The 20230-nt window shown below is 38.7% G+C and overlaps 1 protein-coding gene across 1 annotated transcript; it reads left to right on the top strand.

The window, feature by feature from the left end:
• The first annotated feature begins 2471 nt into the window (after positions 1-2471).
• On the top strand, positions 2472-19059 carry LOC131979640 (ras-related protein Rap-2a). The gene is made up of 2 exons (XM_059343702.1): positions 2472-3355; positions 17323-19059. The coding sequence occupies exons 1-2, from the start codon at positions 3042-3044 to the stop codon at positions 17558-17560; spliced, it is 552 nt and encodes a 183-aa protein (XP_059199685.1). The 5' UTR covers positions 2472-3041; the 3' UTR covers positions 17561-19059.
• The last annotated feature ends 1171 nt before the right edge of the window (positions 19060-20230 follow it).

The following is a 20230-nucleotide window of genomic DNA, read 5'->3' as shown; positions in this document are numbered from 1 at the left end:
ATGTGGACAGCAAGAATGTTTGATCTGACTGACTAAAGCACTTTCTCAACCGTGAGACTGAGAGGACATGCTTTTTGTGAACTTTGCCTTATCATTAATCTATTCCTAAGGTTATAATTGTTCAGTAGTTATGAAATCCATATTGTCTAACAAATAAAATACATTTCACTCTACTTTTTTGTGAAATTATTACAACACGAGTTTTGAGTTTGAGGCCAAAATGACAGTTTGTTAAATAAACCCAAACACTGTCCTGATAGGACTGGCTAAATTGTTTGTTAAATTATATCACAACTGAAAATATGCCAGTGCCATTTGGTTTCATCCTGACCTGAATATAAACTGTCCCTCTTTTTTGTGTGTGAAAATGATTTTATTTGTGCATAATTAAACATTTCATGTGGATATTTTTGTTCCTGTAAATTTAAAATTGTGTAAAATCTAATATTGCAAATAAATAAATGTCAAGTTAGTGTTGTGCTGTGCGCTGTTTGATTTTCAAGTTCCACTTCATTTTCATTCCTCTCCTTACAGGTTAGGTAAAAAGCAGGAATGAAATATAGTGTTCCCAAGACCATAGTGAATTACAACAAAACAATAAAAACAAGCATAGAACAATAAGAGCAGCAGGCTTAGAAATTACACTAAAGATTATAGTGTAGAAACAAAGTGTCTGAATGATAAGGTGCTTACGTAATGGACTTTTGCTATTAAAATGTCTAAGTTGCTGGTAGAGAAGCCCATAAAAGGCAAATCAGACAAGAAGATCATAATATTTTTGCTTAATTTGACTTGGTACATACTTTTTCTATTTTTTTTAATTATTTTTTTTCTGGTAGTGTTTTATGTAAGTAGCTGTTTCCTGAAACTGAATTAAGGAAAGGCAAGGCCACTTCATTCATATGGCACATTTCAAATGCAGAAGCAATACAATAATAATATTTTTATAATAATACACAGGTTAAAACCAACTAGGTTAATAAAATAAAAATAAAATATTTTATATATGAAATAAAACAGCATACAACCTATTAGGATAATATAAAAAACAAATAAATAAATTAATTAATTAATTAATTAATTACAATAAAATCAAATTTTATTTTTAATAATTATAATACACAGAATAAAACCAACTATATTAAAATGAAATGTTTTAAATGTGAAATAAAACAATACAATTAATTATTAAGAGAAAATTTTAAAGAAATAAACATTGCATTATTATTATTATTATTAATATATATATAAAATAAAACAGTACAATCAATTAATATAAAATATATGAAAAATAGGATAAAAGACAATTATACTTTGAAAATGTGATTTAATGAAATAAGATAGAAAAAATAAATACAATAAGCCAGAAATACAGTAACATCAAAGCGTTTTCTGCACTAGAAATAGGTGTAATGTGTTGGGAATGCAGCCTACACTGTTACAGATCAATAAATGATCAATTATTCACTATCCCTACTTTATATGGTTAGGCAGCTTTTACACAACAATCTCAAATTTGGACAGCAGCAACTCAAATGCAGCGTTACCATAGCAACAGCATCCGGTGCATATTCCCTTCTCGAGCCGCGGCTCTGATTGGACGAGCTCTCTTTGGATGTCACTAGGGCAACCGAATGATGGGAATTTTAACACATGAACGGAAATGCAACCGCTGAATGTGACTGGCTGCCTCCGTTTTTTTTTTCTCTTTTTCTTTTTTTCCCCCCAGATCTTTATTAACAATGAAGGAAATACAAGCATTCAGTATAAACAAGACATACAAAGAAATATGTCAGTTACAGTATCTGTAGAATTAAATAAATATGTAAAATAAAATAAAAATAAAATAATAACATAATAAGGCACATGGGGTATAAGGTGCTTCCCTTTATATTATTCTGGGGTTTCTGAAAATAAATTTTTAAAGTGTATAAGAGTGCGTTCACATTTCTTATTTGACATCAACTCTAAAGTTTCGATATAAAATTTCAATTCTATTGTGAAAACACTAAAGTTAGGGAGGGATTTGGAAAACTTAATCTTGTGGATGTAAAACTTACCCATCCGAAGCATACGATTTGTTATAAAGCATACTGTTTTGTTATTAGATTCAAATTTTGAGATAATATCTTTAGGTTAAAAAATGATGGTCTGTTCAGTCTTATCGAGTATGAAGTTTTCCATATCCCTCCAAAATATAGATGACAATGGGCAAATATAAAATAAGTGTAAAGTTGTGTCTGGCTCATCTCCACAAAAAGTGCACATTTCGCTGACTGGCTGCCTCCGTGCGGCTCCCATTCAGACACTAGTGAGGTTTACAGGGAGCGGAGGCATCCCGTTGGACCGCTCACATATCCGTCTAAAGAGGGAGGGTCCGGAGGTTTTTTCTTTTTTTTCTTTCCCCCTAGCCTCTGTACGGGAGCCGAGCGGGGACCAGCTGGTTACGCAGCGGCCGTGGGTCTCCACCCGAGAGTATGGCGCCTCGGATTGCACTGGAAAGCGAGGGAGCAGCGGAGACATGCCAGAGATGGTGAAAAAGAAACAAAGAGGCGCAGCTTCTTTAATTACGCGTGGAAATAGTTTTAGTTGGTGCTGTTTTCCTGAAGCGGCATCCGGCTTAAAAAATCGCGCCTGCAGTTCATTCTAGAGGCGAAGCCAGCGTTTTTCCAGTGTCCTCGATGGAGCAAGTTTGTTTTTTTCTGATGCATAGAGAGGGGTGAGCTAAGCAGATGAAAACCCGCACGCTCCACATCATCGGGCGATATTTTCTTCCTCCCTGTGCACATTTTCGGACAATTGCAGCCCTCGGATGCCCGTATAACTGTCAGTGTCTGGCCTGCATGGCTACAATGAAATCCATCTTAGGGCACCGAGTCTTTGTGCTCTGCCATAGCTGAGCAGCGGCGAGCAAGACTGTATTATTGACAACCCGTTCAAAATGGGACACGAATGGTGAATGTGATTCGTGCGGGAACATTTTGAGTTCATTTCAATGACGCGCGGAGATTTGATACCTTACGACTTGATTTAAATCCACGATGCGCGAGTATAAAGTGGTGGTCCTGGGCAGCGGTGGGGTCGGGAAATCTGCCCTCACTGTGCAGTTTGTTACCGGGACGTTCATTGAGAAGTACGACCCCACTATAGAGGATTTTTACCGCAAGGAGATCGAGGTGGACTCGTCGCCCTCGGTGCTGGAGATCCTTGACACCGCTGGTACCGAGCAGTTCGCCTCCATGCGGGACCTTTACATCAAAAACGGTCAAGGATTCATTCTGGTCTACAGCCTTGTCAACCAGCAGAGCTTCCAGGACATAAAGCCGATGAGGGATCAGATCATCAGAGTAAAAAGGTGGGTGAAATGATGAAATGGGAAAGAATAATGTCCAGATTGTTAATGAGGATATTAATGTTGTTCTTTACACATAGAGCTGGCCTATCAGGCCGTGTAGTATCAGGGTGGGCCTCGGCCTGGTCTGGCTTGAATGGAGATGCTGTGCATCTTCAGGGCAAAGCAACACAACATGCCTGATTTATTTTGGTGTGCCAGGTTTCCCTCACAATGCTCGTGGGTAGGCAAATGCCCTCTCACTGCAGACCCAGCAGCTCTACAAGTAAGCATTTGTGATCTCTAAGAGTATCCTCAGTGCTTCTGCAGACTTTCTTGAGTAAGTATCAGGGCAACAGTGCTGATCACTCTGTCCATCCCCAGCCGCTCCTCCAGTCATAACACGCCACTAGACGCTGTCTGTGATCTGCCATGCTGCTTACCCACTGTGCCGGATGCTGCAACCCCTGTGAAACACCCAGCCGGGGATACCCAGGATTCAGTGCAACAGAGGCTCTGCGGAGAGCTTCAAGGAAGCTCAAAATACTGTAGGGGTTGGAGGGTGTGGAGCACTAACGTGGAGGAGAAGAATCCATGTTTTTAATTATCAAGCTGTACAAGCTCTTTAGGAGGAGAGGCAGGAGTGAAATCGCCTGATGTCTGAGCGCTCTTGATCCAGATATGAGGTCACCGGAGTGAGCTGCTGATTGATACACAGAAAAGGTTAGCTGAGGCTGTGTGGCTTGTGCCGTGATGTTACTTAGCTCTATGCCAATGCACTGTGAAGACTGTACATTCACTTGGTGACATGGCAGGATGTTAAATAACCCGGTGAGAGCCTAAATAGACTGTGTCATAGATGCTGCCAGTTTAATCACTGGTGGCAGCACGCGCTGGGCTGGGACTGCGTGGGTTCATCAGTCATTGTAGATGTCAGTGGATGTGTTACAGTCAATGTAGGGAGTCCAGGGAGATGAGTGTGCCCTAATGAAGAAGCATATTGAAAGCAGTGCGGCTTAAAGCTCTTACTGTTTACTGATACAGCTAATTACTGTAGATAATGCTCAGAACAAGGACAGTGCAGCCATACAAAGCTTTAGGGCAGTGTTTCTATCTCCGTTGTGACTTTGTTTTCCATTCTATAACCTTTAAATTAATTTTAATCACTATAAAAGGTGTATTTTTCTTAGTTTTATCAGTCTTTGTCACCTAATTGGGTGATTTTTTTCTCAAATGCACCTTGTAAACAATCCTATAAATCTGTGGCTCAGGATGAAAGAATGAGGTCAACATGTTTCCCCCATATGAGTTAAGAATGAGGAGAGGTGTGTTCAGTCTACAGAGTGTTTGTGTACGTGTGCGTGTGTGTGTGTGTGTGTGTGTGTGTTTATGTAAATGTATATATGTGTGCTCACACAGCAGATGCAGCCAGGCTGTTATATGATTTCACACCTAACACTGAGTCTGTTGCTGCTCTCTATGTCACAGCAGAAATTATTTTCTGTATCGAAAAAAAACCCCTCACACTTCACATGCTCCTCCTACACAATAGCTCATTTCAGAGTCGTCCGTTTCGTGTGGACATAGACGGTTAAATATGTAGATTGCGTTTTAAGCAGTGGAGTTAAATGTCAGGTCAGAGGTCGTCTTTAATTCAATATTCTGTTTTCTTTAGCTGCGTTTGTTCTGAATGAAAGTATGCATAATTTCTTGGGTTATTCCCAGAATTTCTCTTCATTTGGTATAAAGAAGAGATGAATTAGAGTTTCTTAGACCTCGAGACCTCAGCATCTTCCTTTTAGTCCTGCAACTAAATAAAACAAAACACACATTTCATTGAAAGATTATGCTGAAGATCAGAAAAGGTTTGCTTGACTCAGCTGGGTGTTATAGATGAGGTCTGAACAAACTGAAGCTGTTTGTATGCAGCCTTTTCAAGCGTACACACAGAAGAATTCTGTTATTAAAAGCTTCTGTTGACAGCAGTTATATAAGGTGACTTCTGCTCCTGAGAGCTTGTAAATATACTGTATATTGTAAACTCACTGCATACTTCTACTACAATTCAAACAAAGACTGAGCTTCATCATTCAGTTCATATGATACTGTTCAAACTGCATGAAAACATAGCTCTTATACTTATCAAAGATCAATACAATATTTATTTATTATAGATTGTATTATTTGTATTTCCAAATGCATTTAACCTCTCATAATAAAGAGTATCAATTATAGTTTATAGTATGTTGCTGAAGATAAAAAATGGCAATAAATAAATCACAAATGATATTTGCAAATCAAAAGTAAACTACCAGCCTATTGTGAAACATAGTGTTAGGAATGTGCAGGGCTTTTTATTGTACAGACAAACTTTTATGGCTGTTTGTGTAAGTCAACACTGGTATATTTTGCTAGTACATAAAGAGAAATGCATGCACTCGCATATCTGCCTCATCACATAAACATTTAAATGATTCCCAACATTAGAATCAGATTAGAGTCTGGGTACTTTACCGTGTTACATTCTTGTTTTTACTTCTGTTGATAACCAACCGAATGTAAAAAGTCACCCTTTATGTACCAGTTTCCAATAATTACACCATGACGAATCTAGATAATAGAGCAGCTGTTTTTTTGCCTGTCTGCTAAAAGACCTGCTCATTGCTCTAGTAAAATCCAAAGCTGAAATGCAACATGTTGAAACATGTTCTTTGGGCTGGTTGAAGGGCATTGTGGGAATTGTAGGAAATCAGTAACTGCATTAGGAGAGGGCCAGACAGTGAGGGCGAGACATCAAAAACAGCAGAGACATCAAAAGGCACACTCCTCCCGACATCACAGACCGATGAGAGAGAAATCGTGATCACACCGGAAAAAGGGAGGAATTTGCTAGAGCTGATTAATTGATTGACAGAAAAATTGAAAAGTTGTTCAATCATTTTGGTGATTTATCAAGCAAAATCATAAAAAAGTCATATGTCATCATAAACTGAATACCTTCTAGTTTTGGATAGGGTTGTCACGATACTAAAATTTTCCAAGTCGATACCGATACTTATTATCGATATTATATTATATCGATACTCGAGACCATTTTCGATACCACAAGGATAAAAACAAACACCCCAAAATTTAACAGAAATTTTTTTTATTAACAAGAAAAATGCAACATGTAAAAATGAACAGAACCACAGGTTAAATATTTATAATAAAAAAACAGTTGTGCAAAAATAAATTGCAACTATGATAACAAGCTTCAGATACTCTATACTTTTGAAAATGAGTATTGTATCCGGATAAAACGTTTTAGTATCGATACTTTTTTGATTATCGATACTTTTGACAACCCTAGTTTTGGACAAAACAAGATATTTAAAGATGCCACCTTGGGCTCTAGCAAGTTGTGATAGTTATTTTAATAGATAATCAGTAGATGAATCCATAACGGGAATAATGGTGAGTTGTAGCCGTAGAGTTTTCCTCCAACACTGACTGAGGGATGTTTATATTCAGCCAGTAGAAGAGCTGCAGCAGTAACAGGTGTCTGTCAGATTTTGTTGAACTTTTGTATTTAGGAAATGTAATTTTGTTATGTAAGCCTCAGAAGTCTCGCTTCCTGCACATTACACTGTAGTCGCTGCTTCTCTCGCCTGTCCGTCCCTCCTCGCTGCCAAAACATTGGTGACCCATCACGACCATATCTGCGTTGGCTCAGGTCAGAGGTGCTGCTGTGCGTCGCTCTCACTCTGAACCCTGTCAGCATCTATCAGTGCTTGCTGTTAGTGGTACAGACGGCTCCAGCACAGATGCCATGGGTGCACATGATTACACCGAGGCCTGCCTGCGTCCACTGGGGACCTCATCACTCCTCACTTCAGCTGCAGTTAAATATACACCAGGGATACCATGGTGATTGGTGACTTAACAGAGCGGCGACATGGTCAGGGGATAGTAAAGGAGAAAGAGGTGAAATAGGGTGCTGTAATAAACTGCTGCAGACACTGTGTACTTAAGCGGTGTACAAAAGCTTACAAACTGTGGCGTTCTCATTCCAAGGCTTGTTGATGTGCCAACTGGTTTAAAGGATCAAGATCAATAAATGGAGGAGCAACACTATCCCAGAAAGATCGTCTTTCATCTGTGTCTGTTGTGAAAACTGGGCAAAAGAACTGAGCTAAAGTTCAGTGGTCATTTCTTAACAGTTGACTTGGCTTGCAAAAGTATGTTTTTAAGGCCGTACACAGTGTTTTCATACATCATACAAGTTGTTCCTGCTCTGTTTTGAGGGTCACCACTTCAGACAGGATGGCACTAGTGAAAGCAAATGATGGAGACAAGGGGAGAGGGAGTAAGCCATTCTAGCGCAAGGGCCATACAGTTATTAGATGGTTTGTGCTAAGATGTTATGCCTATGGTGCTCTAAGGATTAATGCTTATGACTTTGGTGATCCCCTGACCTTTGGGCTGTAACACCACCATGAGGTAGACACTTGGGTTTTGAAGTCTAAGAAACAATTTCATGGATTGTCATGAATTTTTCAAGATGTCACCAAGTTATCAAGTCAGTTAGCAGCTTTAGCAACTCAAATTTAGCAAGCACATTCCTCAGGCAGCGTCGGGAGTCACAGTGGACTAGTTGCTAGTGGCAGTGCTGGATCTAACCAGCAACAAGTTGCTGATCAGGAGCGGTTGGTCCAGGGGCAATGTCAACACCTGCAGCAAAAGTCTGCAAAGTCTGCCCCAAATGATTCCACTGTATTTGGTCACATTTAGCTTTTATTGATACACAAACATTTCTACCTTGGACCAAGTACGGTGAATGTGTGATGAACAGCTGAAATGGCTGCTAATGGGAGTGTATCTGAAAATTCTGACTTATTTTCATAAGCATACTGTTACAGGCTCTATATTCGCTCCTACAGCCATCAGGCTGTCTCATTCTTCCAGAGATTCTACCAGACTAACTGAATTTCCCCTCGGGGATAAATAAAGTGATTTTGAATTTGATTGATTTGATTTTTTTATCTCATAACCATCACTTTCACTCTTGCACGAGGGTAGCAAGAGATGCATTCAGGCCTACATATCGAAAGGAAAGACTGTCTTTCATCCATTTCCAGTAATAATTTTTAATTCATATAGAAATAACTTTATTTCTTCAGACAGCAGCACTCTTATTTTAGTGCAGACTATCAGATTGGATCTAAAGCACCCCATATGTATGAATATATGTATGTATATATATGTAACTATATATATATACACATGACCCCACCACTTACAATGGAGAATGCAAGCCCACACACTAAGTGATCAGCAGATGTGCTCTAGGAGCAGTCTCTTGAAAACACACTGAATAGGCATTTTTGCGTTAAACCATGGCTGAGTAATGCACCAGTAGAGCAATCTGTATATTTGAGTGAATGCAAATGATATTTAAAGTGATAGACCAGCAATTTATCATTGCTCTGCCATAAAAAGACAAAAACAAAACAAAAAGTTAGAATAAAAGATGCCCTGAGTTTAGGCCCTTAAAAGTCCCCCAAACCCTCCTACACTTCCTGTAATGACATCATTATGCTAATTGTTTGAATTCCCTTGTAACTAAAGCAAGTATTTAAACATACAAAACATATGCATTTGTTGTATATCTCACTGCCTCGAAAAGCTGAACATTTATCTCATAAAATCCACTTCTGTAACCACATTACTTCTCACAAAGGGTAAGAGTGGTGTCAAACTGTGCACTGAAACACTCAAACAGCATTTGCGATTTGGTGACAAAATGCCATTGAACTATTCTTATAGAAGCCCATTAAAAACGGAAGTGGACTTTTAAGCTGTTGCCATGGATAATCACATAAAAAAACAACAAGCAATTATAAAAAAAACACAGCCAGGCAACAAGCTGTCTAGGTATAAGTGGCTTTTTATTTTCATACAGTGAGAGAATATTTGGGGAAAAAATCCTCATAAAATTCCCTTAAGAGTCGAGGAAGTCTGCTAATAAGCTCTTCGGTTGTTGATGTGGCTTAATCTGTGCAACATTTGCAACTTCGCTTATACGTGCTGAAGTAAGTTGTCCATTATCAAACATTAGCAGCAACGGACATTTTACTCAAGATTAGCTGTGATTTCTAAAGAGAAACAGAGAGAACTTTCTGGCATTATGCAGACAGTCTCGACTCAGGAATAATAACCTCAGTCTAATGTATAATTTTCAGACTTATGAATGAGTCTCTGAACTATTCAAAGCATTTCGTCTCCTTTCTTGACACTTTTTTTTAATGAAAAAGCAATCTGACCACATTTCTGAAGCAGGGGCACTTTGCATTTCAGATTCCAGGTCTTTTACTTTGTACAGTAATAGGAAGAATTTGTCTCAAACAGCATAATTACCTCAGGGAGATAGCAGTGTGCCAAATTATTGCTGTGATACATCCGATCCGAGGATGAGTAGCCTGTACTGTCTGTCAAGTACAATACTCGTTTATCCTTCTCGTTTTGACATGGCTTGGCCCGGCATCTTCATCATCTGTGAATAGCATCAGATTTTTAAAGGAAACGGAAAGAAAATACTTTGTGTTTTATAACCTTGAGAGAATCCAAAGGGACTTTAAGTAGTATCCCTGATATTGTCTTTTTTTGTGTGTCGTTCATTTTTAGTGGAAAAAGCAGAACATTTCATGCAAAATTCATGAGCTTGTCCCATTGTGTTTACCAAACATTCTCCAGATATCTATTCTTGATGAAATCTTTCTTTGCCCTGATGCTGTGCTAGAAGAGAAGACCTTACTGCTGCTCTGTGACTCAGCTGATGTCTCTCCACTGACTAAACTGAAGATTCTCCACAAAAAGGGCCGTTGGGAGGAGGCTCAGCACGCAGCCTGTCTCCCCCCCCCCTATCCTCATGGTGCTGGCCAGAGTCAAACCCAGAGACTCCGGGGCCGCTGGGGTCCACCGTCCGTCAGCGAGGTCTATATGACTTGATGCATCATGCATTATAGATAAGGTGTGTCTGGGCGAGCTCGAATGGGTGTCTGAAGTCAGACAGCTCGAGTGCGGGGCGCCATCAAGCCCACGAGCTGAAGGCTAAAGCGTGACATGTTGTTTGTGCTGTTTGTGCCACAGCACAAACACAAGCAGCTATTCATTTGTCTTTTGAGTCTCATGTCTAAACCGCTCCGTATGTGCTCTGTGTTACGGACAAGCCCTGCTTCCTCGGCCGACACCCTCTACTCTGATGCCCTGGGAGCCTCGGTATCCGTGGCAGCCGCTGTCTCACACCTCCTGGGACTGCCAGTTTCCTCCCCTGTTATTATGACTATATATAGACCCTCTTCTTTAGTACCAGATGTCTTTGTGCTGCACTTGTGCTATGATGAGGCCCTAAATGAGCTGCATAACTTTCATATGGCTGACCAAGTCAAATCCTCCATTATGGTTAAAAATAAAACGCACGGCACAGTCTGGTGTTCGGGATGACCTTATTGGCCTGACTTTACATGGATCCCTCCTGCTGATTGGGACATCCATTTTATTATAGTTTTCTCTACACTCAGCTAGTAATTCATGTTTAATATCTGTATCTATTGAATTATTGTTTGGGTGTTATGCCAATGATAATAACTTTTTTATAATGATGATAATAGTGTTAGATATAGCTGAAATGATTATTCAATTAATCATTTTGTTAAAAGAGAATAAGTGCTATTTTGGTATTTACCTACGCAACAGAGGTTATTACCAAGGTTCCAGGTTTGGTACCAGTTTTGGTTTGTTTGTTTGTTTGTCTGAAGGATTATGGGAAAACGACTGACCTGATTTTCATGAAACTTGGTTGAAGGGTGTAGTACGGGCCAAGAACGAACCCATTACATTTTGGAGCAGATCCCAATCTTTGGTTGGACTATAGACTGTTTATAAAGATGGATGAGATGGCTGCTCGCCAAAAGTGAAGCTCAAACACTTCAACGCCGGCCAGTGGCTGGCTGCAGTATTATAAGCCCCGCCCCCTCCATGTTAGCAGATGGGACATGAGCTAAACTTAAAACTCAAATTACAAATCAAATACATTTTTCCTAAAGATGGTTTCTGTAAGTTTGAGGTAGTTATTATCATGATACGTTTGGTTTTAATGAGTTATTTGTTGCTCTGTAACCGGGGTGTAATGTTATGATTACCAGCTGAGATTGACCTATGATTGGACCTCCATACCACAGCTTCTCCAGCTGATCACTACTTTGCAGGCTCTGGCTTCAAATGCACAAGATGGCTTACTTTTTGTGCAGTGGGAGGAAGTGGAGATGCATCCCACCTGGATACATTAACAATAAGAGATAGGGCATGGCCTTGCAGAGGTCTGCACCCTCGAAGGGCCCTTTTAGATTCATTCCAATTTATTTTTTCATGTCATTTTTTAAAATGCCACTGGGTTTTGGACTGTTGGTTTGGACAAGAAAACATTTAAAGACATCATCACTGGCTTTAACAACCTACGATAGGCATTTATGTAATTTTGCTGACATTTTCTAGACCCAATGAATGATCACGTATAAAAATTGGAAGATTACTTGATAATGACATTAACCTTAAGATGCAGCACTACTGTCCATTTGCTGTAATCATTTTTATTATTTCAGGAGCATGAATCCAAACGCAGAGCTCATAACCATCCTGAACTGTTTTTTCCAGAGAAAGTAACATTTTGGGCAAGAAAATAAAAGCTGGTATAAAACATCATGGACTGGTAGATAATACATGAAATAGTGGGCTTTCCAGAGGCCTCCTTGAGAGATTTACAGCAGCATTTTTGAGTTGAAACCACAGCCTGTAGAAGAACAGAGACACCCAAATGGCACCATTACCCAAACTAAACGCTGAGCCCCCTGTGGCTCCTCCTAAACGAGTGCAGCTATAAAAGTAAAGGTTCTGCCTTTCAATCTGCTCACCCACAACTATGTTTAGGACTTTTCAGTGGAGGTGGGAAACAGAATTTAAAGTTCAAGACGTGAACTGCGTACCACCAACGAGATGTGGTTCGGAATAGTTCTCAGGGAAACGATGGCCTTGTGTTTTTTTTTTTTTTTTTACTGACACCAGGAATGCAGCGAATGAGACCTGTGCACTGTGCCTTGAATGTTAAAGTTGAGAAGCGTAAGCTGTAGTTTCTAATTCAAGTTCCCTCCGAGCTCATAGAACTCTATCACGCTCTCGGTTACACACCGACCGACCTTTAAGATCGTCTCTTTAATCCTGGTAGTCCTTCTCGGCTGCGGAGCCGATCCTGGGAACAGAACAGGATGGTTGAGATTAAAGTTCACTCTGGATGAAGTATTCATGAGTAGATCAAAGTCGGCTCCCTGTTCTCTGAAAGTTTAAGCTTATTTAACGCTGAAACCTGCAGCCCCTGGCCTCTGAGAGTTGCTCCAGCTGTCCGACTTGGAAAAGTATCACAGTTGCTGCTGCTGCTGCTGCTGCTGCAGTCTCCGCGTCTCTCCAGCATCAGTCAATTCCTTGTATACCTGTTACCATAGCAATCAAGGAGGAGGGTGATTTTTTTTCTATAAATAATTTAGAAGCATGTATATTTCATAGAGCAAGGGCAGCATTTGAAAACCCTAATGATGTTGATGGATGTTTGGGTGCATGACTCCGGTTGGATTTGACGATGTTGCTCAGTGTTGAACATTTAAACTCGGTTCAAACGATGGGTCCAACAGATGGAAAGCGCTCCCTTGCCAAGCTCGAAACACAGATAAGGATGAAAGAAATAACAACCTGTTGTTTAGCAAAGGATGTGGATACGCGTGATCTGCTATCTCTCTGATGTTTTTGATCCTTGTTATCTCCTCTGATGTGTACAAACCGCCTCAGTGGCCCGCCGTGTTTCCCAAAATCCAAAAACTGATGCAGTGATTATATTGGTGAAACTGCGTCAGAGCCGTCCCTTCTAATAACCACAGTGCAGCAGCCTATTTGATTGAACTGGGCGACTCTTCTGGCTGTCCACTAAGTAGTCCAGTTCCACAGTGACATGTTGCGCTCCACAAACATAACAGGGAGTTCAGAGCTCAAAGGATTATAGCCACTTCCTACCCTCAGGGGTCAAAGCTCTACTACCCATTTCCTGTTCTCTGCTGGGTCAGGCTTTAGACTTGTGTTTACATGAGGCAGAGTGGGCGCCATGGAGTTTCAGTGGTTAGCGCCCCACAGCAAGAAGGTGCTTCCCCGCTTCATTATGTGACAAGCTTCCACCCACAGTCAAACACCACATGTACACCAAAGTAGAAACGCTTTTAAAAACATATATTTTTCTTTCCATTTTGGGCTTCCATGTTTTGCACCCAACTCAGATTTTTTAAAACTCCTTTACCAAGTGGGCGATGTTTTGAAAAAGCCAAGGTTATTTTGTCATGTGGATCAGAGAAACTGAGCTTTTAAAAACAACTGGCAGCTGACCAGTGGTGGAAAAAGTATTCAGATCACTTACTTAAGTAAAAGTACTAATATCACACTATGTAATTACTCCACTACAAGTTAAAGTCCTGCATTCAAAACTTCAGTATCAGTAAGTATCAGCATCAAAATGTACTTAAAGTATTAAAAGTAAAAATACTCGATATTCTAAATATATTATTAGATTTTTTGTATAGATGCATTTATGTAAACAGCGTTTTAATTTTGTAAAGGTAAGGCTTTACTACTTAGCATACTGTTATGAGGTTTAATTTAAAAAGAAATATGTCTACTCACATGTTTTTAATGTTAAATCTTGACCTGAAAAGTAACTAAAGCTGTGAGCTAAATGTAGTCGAGTAAAAAGTACAATATTTGCCGCTAAAATGTAGTGGAGCTGAAGTATAAAGGTAGGTGAAATGGAAATAATCAAGTAAAATACACATACCTCAAACTGACTAGTGTACAGTACTTGAGTAAATGTGCTTAGTTACATTCTACCACTACAGATAACTGTCAGATTGTAAACCTGTGCTAAAATTATTCCTTTTTTTATTACCTCCAATTCTCTTGTAATTGCTTATTTTAAGACTTATGCCTATTTGGCTTTTATTTGACATATTGTCACTGAAAAACATCTGGATTCTTTCAATGAAATAGTCAAATTTAAATTGAGTTTCAGGTGGATTTAATGTCCTCATGTATCTGTATCTTCTGCTGCAAAAGGTAGATTTAACTGCATGTTAACAATGAATAAAGCACTCTTTTGCATTGAAGGCCCCGTAATGCTTCCTGGAGTACAAAGTGAAATGAGAAGACCCAGACAGATGGTTGTGAAAACACAAATGAGTCCCTGAGTGTCTGCCAGGGTCCCTCAAAGTGAAAAATACAACTAGTAGTAGTGTCAGTAGTATTGTGATGATATATTTCTAGTCTCCAGTGGATGAATCCTAAGTACATATTTAAATATGATTTTCACCTGTAACTCAAATTCCATTACTTTGTTTTGTGGCTCTTGTTTTAAATAAATAGTGACCCCGACTCATTCTGTATAGAACTGTCACTGCCAAAGTTTTCTATCTCTATTTTTGTGATGATTAAACGGCTGAAAGCTGCAGTCTGCAGAAGGCATTACGGGAAGTGTCGGTTCAACAGTCATCATTTATAACTGTCAATCAAATCACTACTTCATACTCTTGTAGCCACTAAAAGCATATCCACACAGATATATCAATGTTTATTCAGTTATATTGAATCCTTTAAGCAATCACTCACAGAGATGGCACTTTTCTTGAAGTAAAATGTGCTGCATAAACTGCAGGGAGAAAGATACAGATGACTAAATGGTACCTTGAGTTTATTTGTAATTAAATGTGCTACAAGAATATAATTGCCTTGCCTTGCTAAGACAAACTACGCCTGTTTAAACTGTCTAATCTTTCAACTGCACTCGTTACCAGAAATGCACTATTAGGGCTGCTATTAAACCAAGAGAGGAGGAACACATAGCTGTTTTTCTGTTTTGGCATTTCAGTTTGAATATTAAATTTAAGCTAACTATCTGAAAACACAATTTGCCACAATTTAGTGTAGACATGACTATAGAAACGCAAATCATGACAATGACACTAGAGCTGTAAGATAATTTATTATTGTTACTTATCTTTATCCCAATATATTCTTGGTCATATCCAGTGTTTGGTAATGTAACCTGCTATGTTAAAGAATTAGATACTCAGAAATGTATGCGATATTATCAAATAAAGTCATGAGTTACTGGTGTTAAAGTCCAAGTCATCAAATTTGTGACTGGAGTCTTCTTCTTTGGTAAATACACAAATACATCTACCTTATAACGAGTCATTTTATGTGAGGGCTTATACTTGAGCTTTATGTCTATTTTTTAGCCTGTAAAGTGTGAATAAGGGGAAGATTGCGACAGTATTAATTCATTAATATTAGCCACTCTATTGTTCAGGGCACGAGTGTCTATCCTGTGACCGGCGGCCCAATCAGGAGGCTTCCTTGCTCTTTTGTCAAATGCTCCCAAAGAAGCAGGTTAAGAAAATTAATTTTAAAAGTTTTGTGTTGTTATTAAAAGAATGAGACTTTTGACATTTTGAAATCAGGTTATATTTCAATAGGGTGCTATACAAAGTCTTATAGAATACAGTGTTTCCTCTAGGATTTTTTTTAAAGGGTTATCAATCAGCAATTTAGAAAGAATTAAAAATGACACTCAACTGCAAAACAAGCTTCATAACCAGTGTTTTCCACATTATTTTCTGAGACTATGATGGGGGGGACCCGAACAAATTTAGGGGGTCTGGGGGCATGCTCAGAGATTTTTTTTGCCCTAAAAGCCTAAATTTGGTGCCTCTTGCACATTCTAATGCCACTATTTCATCATAATCCTTGCATATTTTAATTCATTATCGTAAAGGAGAATGATGGTTCTTCTATATTTTATTTAAGGCATTTTAGTTTGACAGTCTTCTTGTAAATGATGTGGTGGACTCTATGAACACATCTATGTGGTCTTATTTTGAAAGCAACATGTGTTGCTTTTGTGGAGACTGACTGACCAAAGTGTGCTTTGTTCTCCTCCAGTAATGTTAGCTAGCCATCCACTCCAACAGGTAGTCTAACCTCACTCAGAAACTGGAGTAATGCTAACAGAGTGCTGGCGCTGTTGCTGTTGTAATGACATCTCCGGTCGCTCGTCCCCGCAGCGAGAGAGCGATGTAGTCATTGCTACAGAATTAAAAAATAAAACAGTCCCCTATTAAATGAATTCAGCGTAAACCCTGGAATATTATGGAATAATTGGATTCTATTCAGTGGTGCAATTAAAAGCTTTTGAAACATTAACCACGTACTAATACCAAGTTCTGAAAAATGAATTGTCTGTCTTTAAGTTTAATGAATATATGAGCACTGAAACTCACTGACTGCCTCCATATGGTTCCTCAGCATTAGGTCTGGGCAATATGGACCAATAGTCATATCCTGATATATTTAGGCTGAATATCGATATACGATATATATCCCGATATTTTATCGCAAAGTGAGAGCAAATGTTTAGTCAAAGTCAAAGCCAAATATGACACGTCACAAGTAGTTTTATTGAAACCGTTTATTTAAGTGAACATAAATACTGTATAACAGGAGTATTTAAAAAAAAAATCAAAGTTCTATAAAGTGCACATTAAAATAAAAAAATATCTTAAATAAAAATAGCCTATGAAATAAAATAGGCCAATCTTTTTCTGAAATAAATATATTCATATGAGAAAAGAATAACGAACATTACAAAATAACTAAATTTGACAAACCCTAGTAAAGGCAGCATTTATATGTAAAGAAAGATTTTTTTTTTTTAACTATACCGATATAAGCGATATAGTCTAATGCCATGTCACATTTGAAAATATATCAATTTTTTTTTTTATTGATATATCGCCCAGCCCTACTCAGCATGAGTTTATATGTCTGTGTCTGACAACCCGACGTGGCTCTGTGTCTGTCCCCAGGTACGAGAAGGTTCCTGTGATCCTGGTGGGGAACAAGGTGGACCTGGAAAGCGAGAGGGAGGTATCGTCCAGCGAAGGCCAGGCCCTGGCCGAGGAGTGGGGCTGCCCGTTCATGGAGACCTCGGCCAAGAGCAAAACCATGGTAGACGAACTGTTCGCTGAGATCGTTCGGCAGATGGACTACGCCGCCCAGCCAGACAAGGACGACCCCTGCTGCTCCTCTTGCAATATACAATAGCCCCGGGGGGCCTCCAGGAACGGGCCGGGCAAAAAAAGTCTACGAGGAAGCGACTTCGACCCGCAGCAGGCAGAAACACACTTAGACACACACACATGCACATGCCAATTAAACGGAAGAAAAATTCATGGTTGAACGCAATGGATTTTAACTCCACGGAGCATAAAATCAACAGTGACATGATTATTAATAACAACACGTGAGTAATGAATACATTTTGAATGAGGAATGCCAGGAATTTGCCGCAAGAGAAATTGACAAATGACAAAAAGGAACATGCCCTCGCCTTATGTTACTCTCTTCTGTTGTTTGTTTTTAATCTTTGTGGGAAATCATCAGCAAACAATCACATATCAGGATATTTACTCTTTAGGTTGTTTTAAAATCTGTTATAAATGAGTACAAAATGTTTTCTCTCTGGTTTTGTTTGTATTACAGAAGATGCATTTTTTTGTTAACATGACTCAAATACACAAATCCAGTAACACATTTCTGGTTGTTTAAAACATTGAGGAGTATTTGATTTACAGTATGTGAACTTTTTCTCCCAGATTATTTTGTGCAGTGGTTGGTGGGAGGTTTTTCTACTCATCACAGGGCTGAACCAAAGAGGTGACCCGAAAGCACCTCCATTTTCTTATTTTCTTTTCAGTCGTTTAAAAAAAAAACACACAATGGAATGGAGAGAAAATGGTGGATAAGTCAGTGTCTTTCTTGAAACATTGGTGCAGTCATCTCTTTCCTATTTTCTCACTTTGAGATACAATAGCAAACAATAGCAGAGTCTTTCACATATCGTGTGATGTTTCGTCTTCCTCTCTGGGAGACTCTGACAGCAGATTGCCGAGTAGAAATATAACTAACTGCTTCATCCTGACGGGACAAAGAGTTCATCTTTTCAGTGTTTGAATATCTCTACAGACGATCGCTCTAATCTCTTTTCGGGGAATGGGTGACATTCAAAGTGAAGATGCCAACATTTGTCATACTTTACATTTTCTTTACTCCTCCGGTATCGATATGAAATGGGGTGCTCGAGAGTTTCAACGTCCTGATCCCATTCTGTATGTGCTCAGAGTATTCAAATCCATAGTAACAAATAGTAACGACGAAGGCGACGATGATGATGATGATAATACAAATAATAAATGGTAGTGTAAATATTTTGTATTGAAAGTGCCAGCTCCTGTGAAGACACTGACTCAACACATGTGGAATTGTCAACTGTATGCATGGCTAGTAAACAAAAAAAGGACTCTTACTGTTTGAGATGAATATAGGCTGTGGAAACGTGCAAAACAAACACATACACGTCTGGATCTGGACACTGTTTCAACTGTACATCTGTGCCACGGGAACCAGACTTACCCCGTGTAACCATTTTCATTGTTGATTTTATATTTTTTTATGTGACCATTTACTCTTTATTCCCTCTCTGAATGGTGACACTGTTACATTTGACACCTAAACAATAAAAGTGCGTTCAACACTCGACTGAGGCTTTCAGGCTTAAGTGAAGTGAGTGGACTGACATTTGCTGCACTCTGAGATGTTTTATAACCAAATTGTTTCTTTTCTTCTCTGCTTTTATGATATGTAATTCTACATGATTGCTATGTTCACTTTTCAAATATATATTTTATATGTACCCGCTTACCACTTTAGGCTTTGTGCAGCCTTAATCCGGTCGGCAGAAAAAATTGTCTTGCATGGATTGTGAGATAATTATGCCCTGAGTTTTGAAACTACAGGCTGTAAACAGGAAGTATAAATGATGCAATGAAGTCATTTAGTCAACTGTGAGCTGCAAACTTGAGCCCCATTATTAGCCCTGTTTTAATGCTGCAGCAATCGATCATTTTAATAACAGAGTATTCTACCAATTATTCCATCGGTTAGTGGAGTTATCAGTTAAGAAATACTTTTGCTTTGATGAAGAGAAACAGTAAAAATACAAGAGAAAATATGACTTAAAGTCTTAAAATGAACTAATTGGTTTCCTTGTTAAAAAAAAAAACATTACTACTTCTTATATTGCATAAAATAATATCTGTCAAAATGAAACCCATTCCATGCATTTAAATGCTGTATTACATTATTGTTTAATATGCACTTTGTTTTACTGCTACTTTAAACAATGTAAAAACATAATGTTGACCCCCCCAAGTAATCAGAGCAAAGTTGCCATGTCAACTGAAAAGGGTATAGTGAGATATTTCACTAGTGCATGATAAATTGGCAAACATGAACCCAATGTCAGGCTGATTAATGAAGTTAAACAAAATCTAAATTGAGTCTGATTATCACGCTATTTAGGCCACTTAGTAATAAGCTCCTGTTTGAATTATATGCTGCACACGACCTGAAGAGATTCACTGTGCTGATATGTTTGTGTCTAACCAAAGGACACAGCAAGGTGGCTCTTTCACATCCTGTCTACTTCATAAACTGCCCATAAACACCAAACTTCCCTTTATAGTTACAGGTGGTGGGATGTAACTAAGTAAAACATTAAAATGATTAATTATGCTTATAAATTAAACCATATAAAAGTACATTATTTAGTTAAAATAGGCCCTACCTGGACAACAGTTAAATACTGGTTAGATAAATCCATCAAAAATAACAATACAATAATATATTTGGAACATACAAAAAAAATATTAGACC

Source organism: Centropristis striata, chromosome 10 (assembly GCF_030273125.1).
Source record: "Centropristis striata isolate RG_2023a ecotype Rhode Island chromosome 10, C.striata_1.0, whole genome shotgun sequence".
In the NCBI taxonomy this organism is placed as follows: domain Eukaryota; kingdom Metazoa; phylum Chordata; class Actinopteri; order Perciformes; family Serranidae; genus Centropristis; species Centropristis striata.
Note: the sequence above shows the minus strand (reverse complement) of the source record. Positions and strands in the feature narration are given on the sequence as shown.

What these genes read in the sequence shown, in the direction of transcription:
- LOC131979640 (XM_059343702.1), top strand. Translation starts at nt 3,042, where the DNA reads ATGCGCGAGTATAAAGTGGTGGTCCTGGGCAGCGGTGGGGTCGGGAAA. An exon ending in CAGATCATCAGAGTAAAAAG is followed by an intron (nt 3,356 to 17,322) that starts GTGGGTGAAATG and finishes GTCTGTCCCCAG; the next exon opens with GTACGAGAAGGTTCCTGTGA.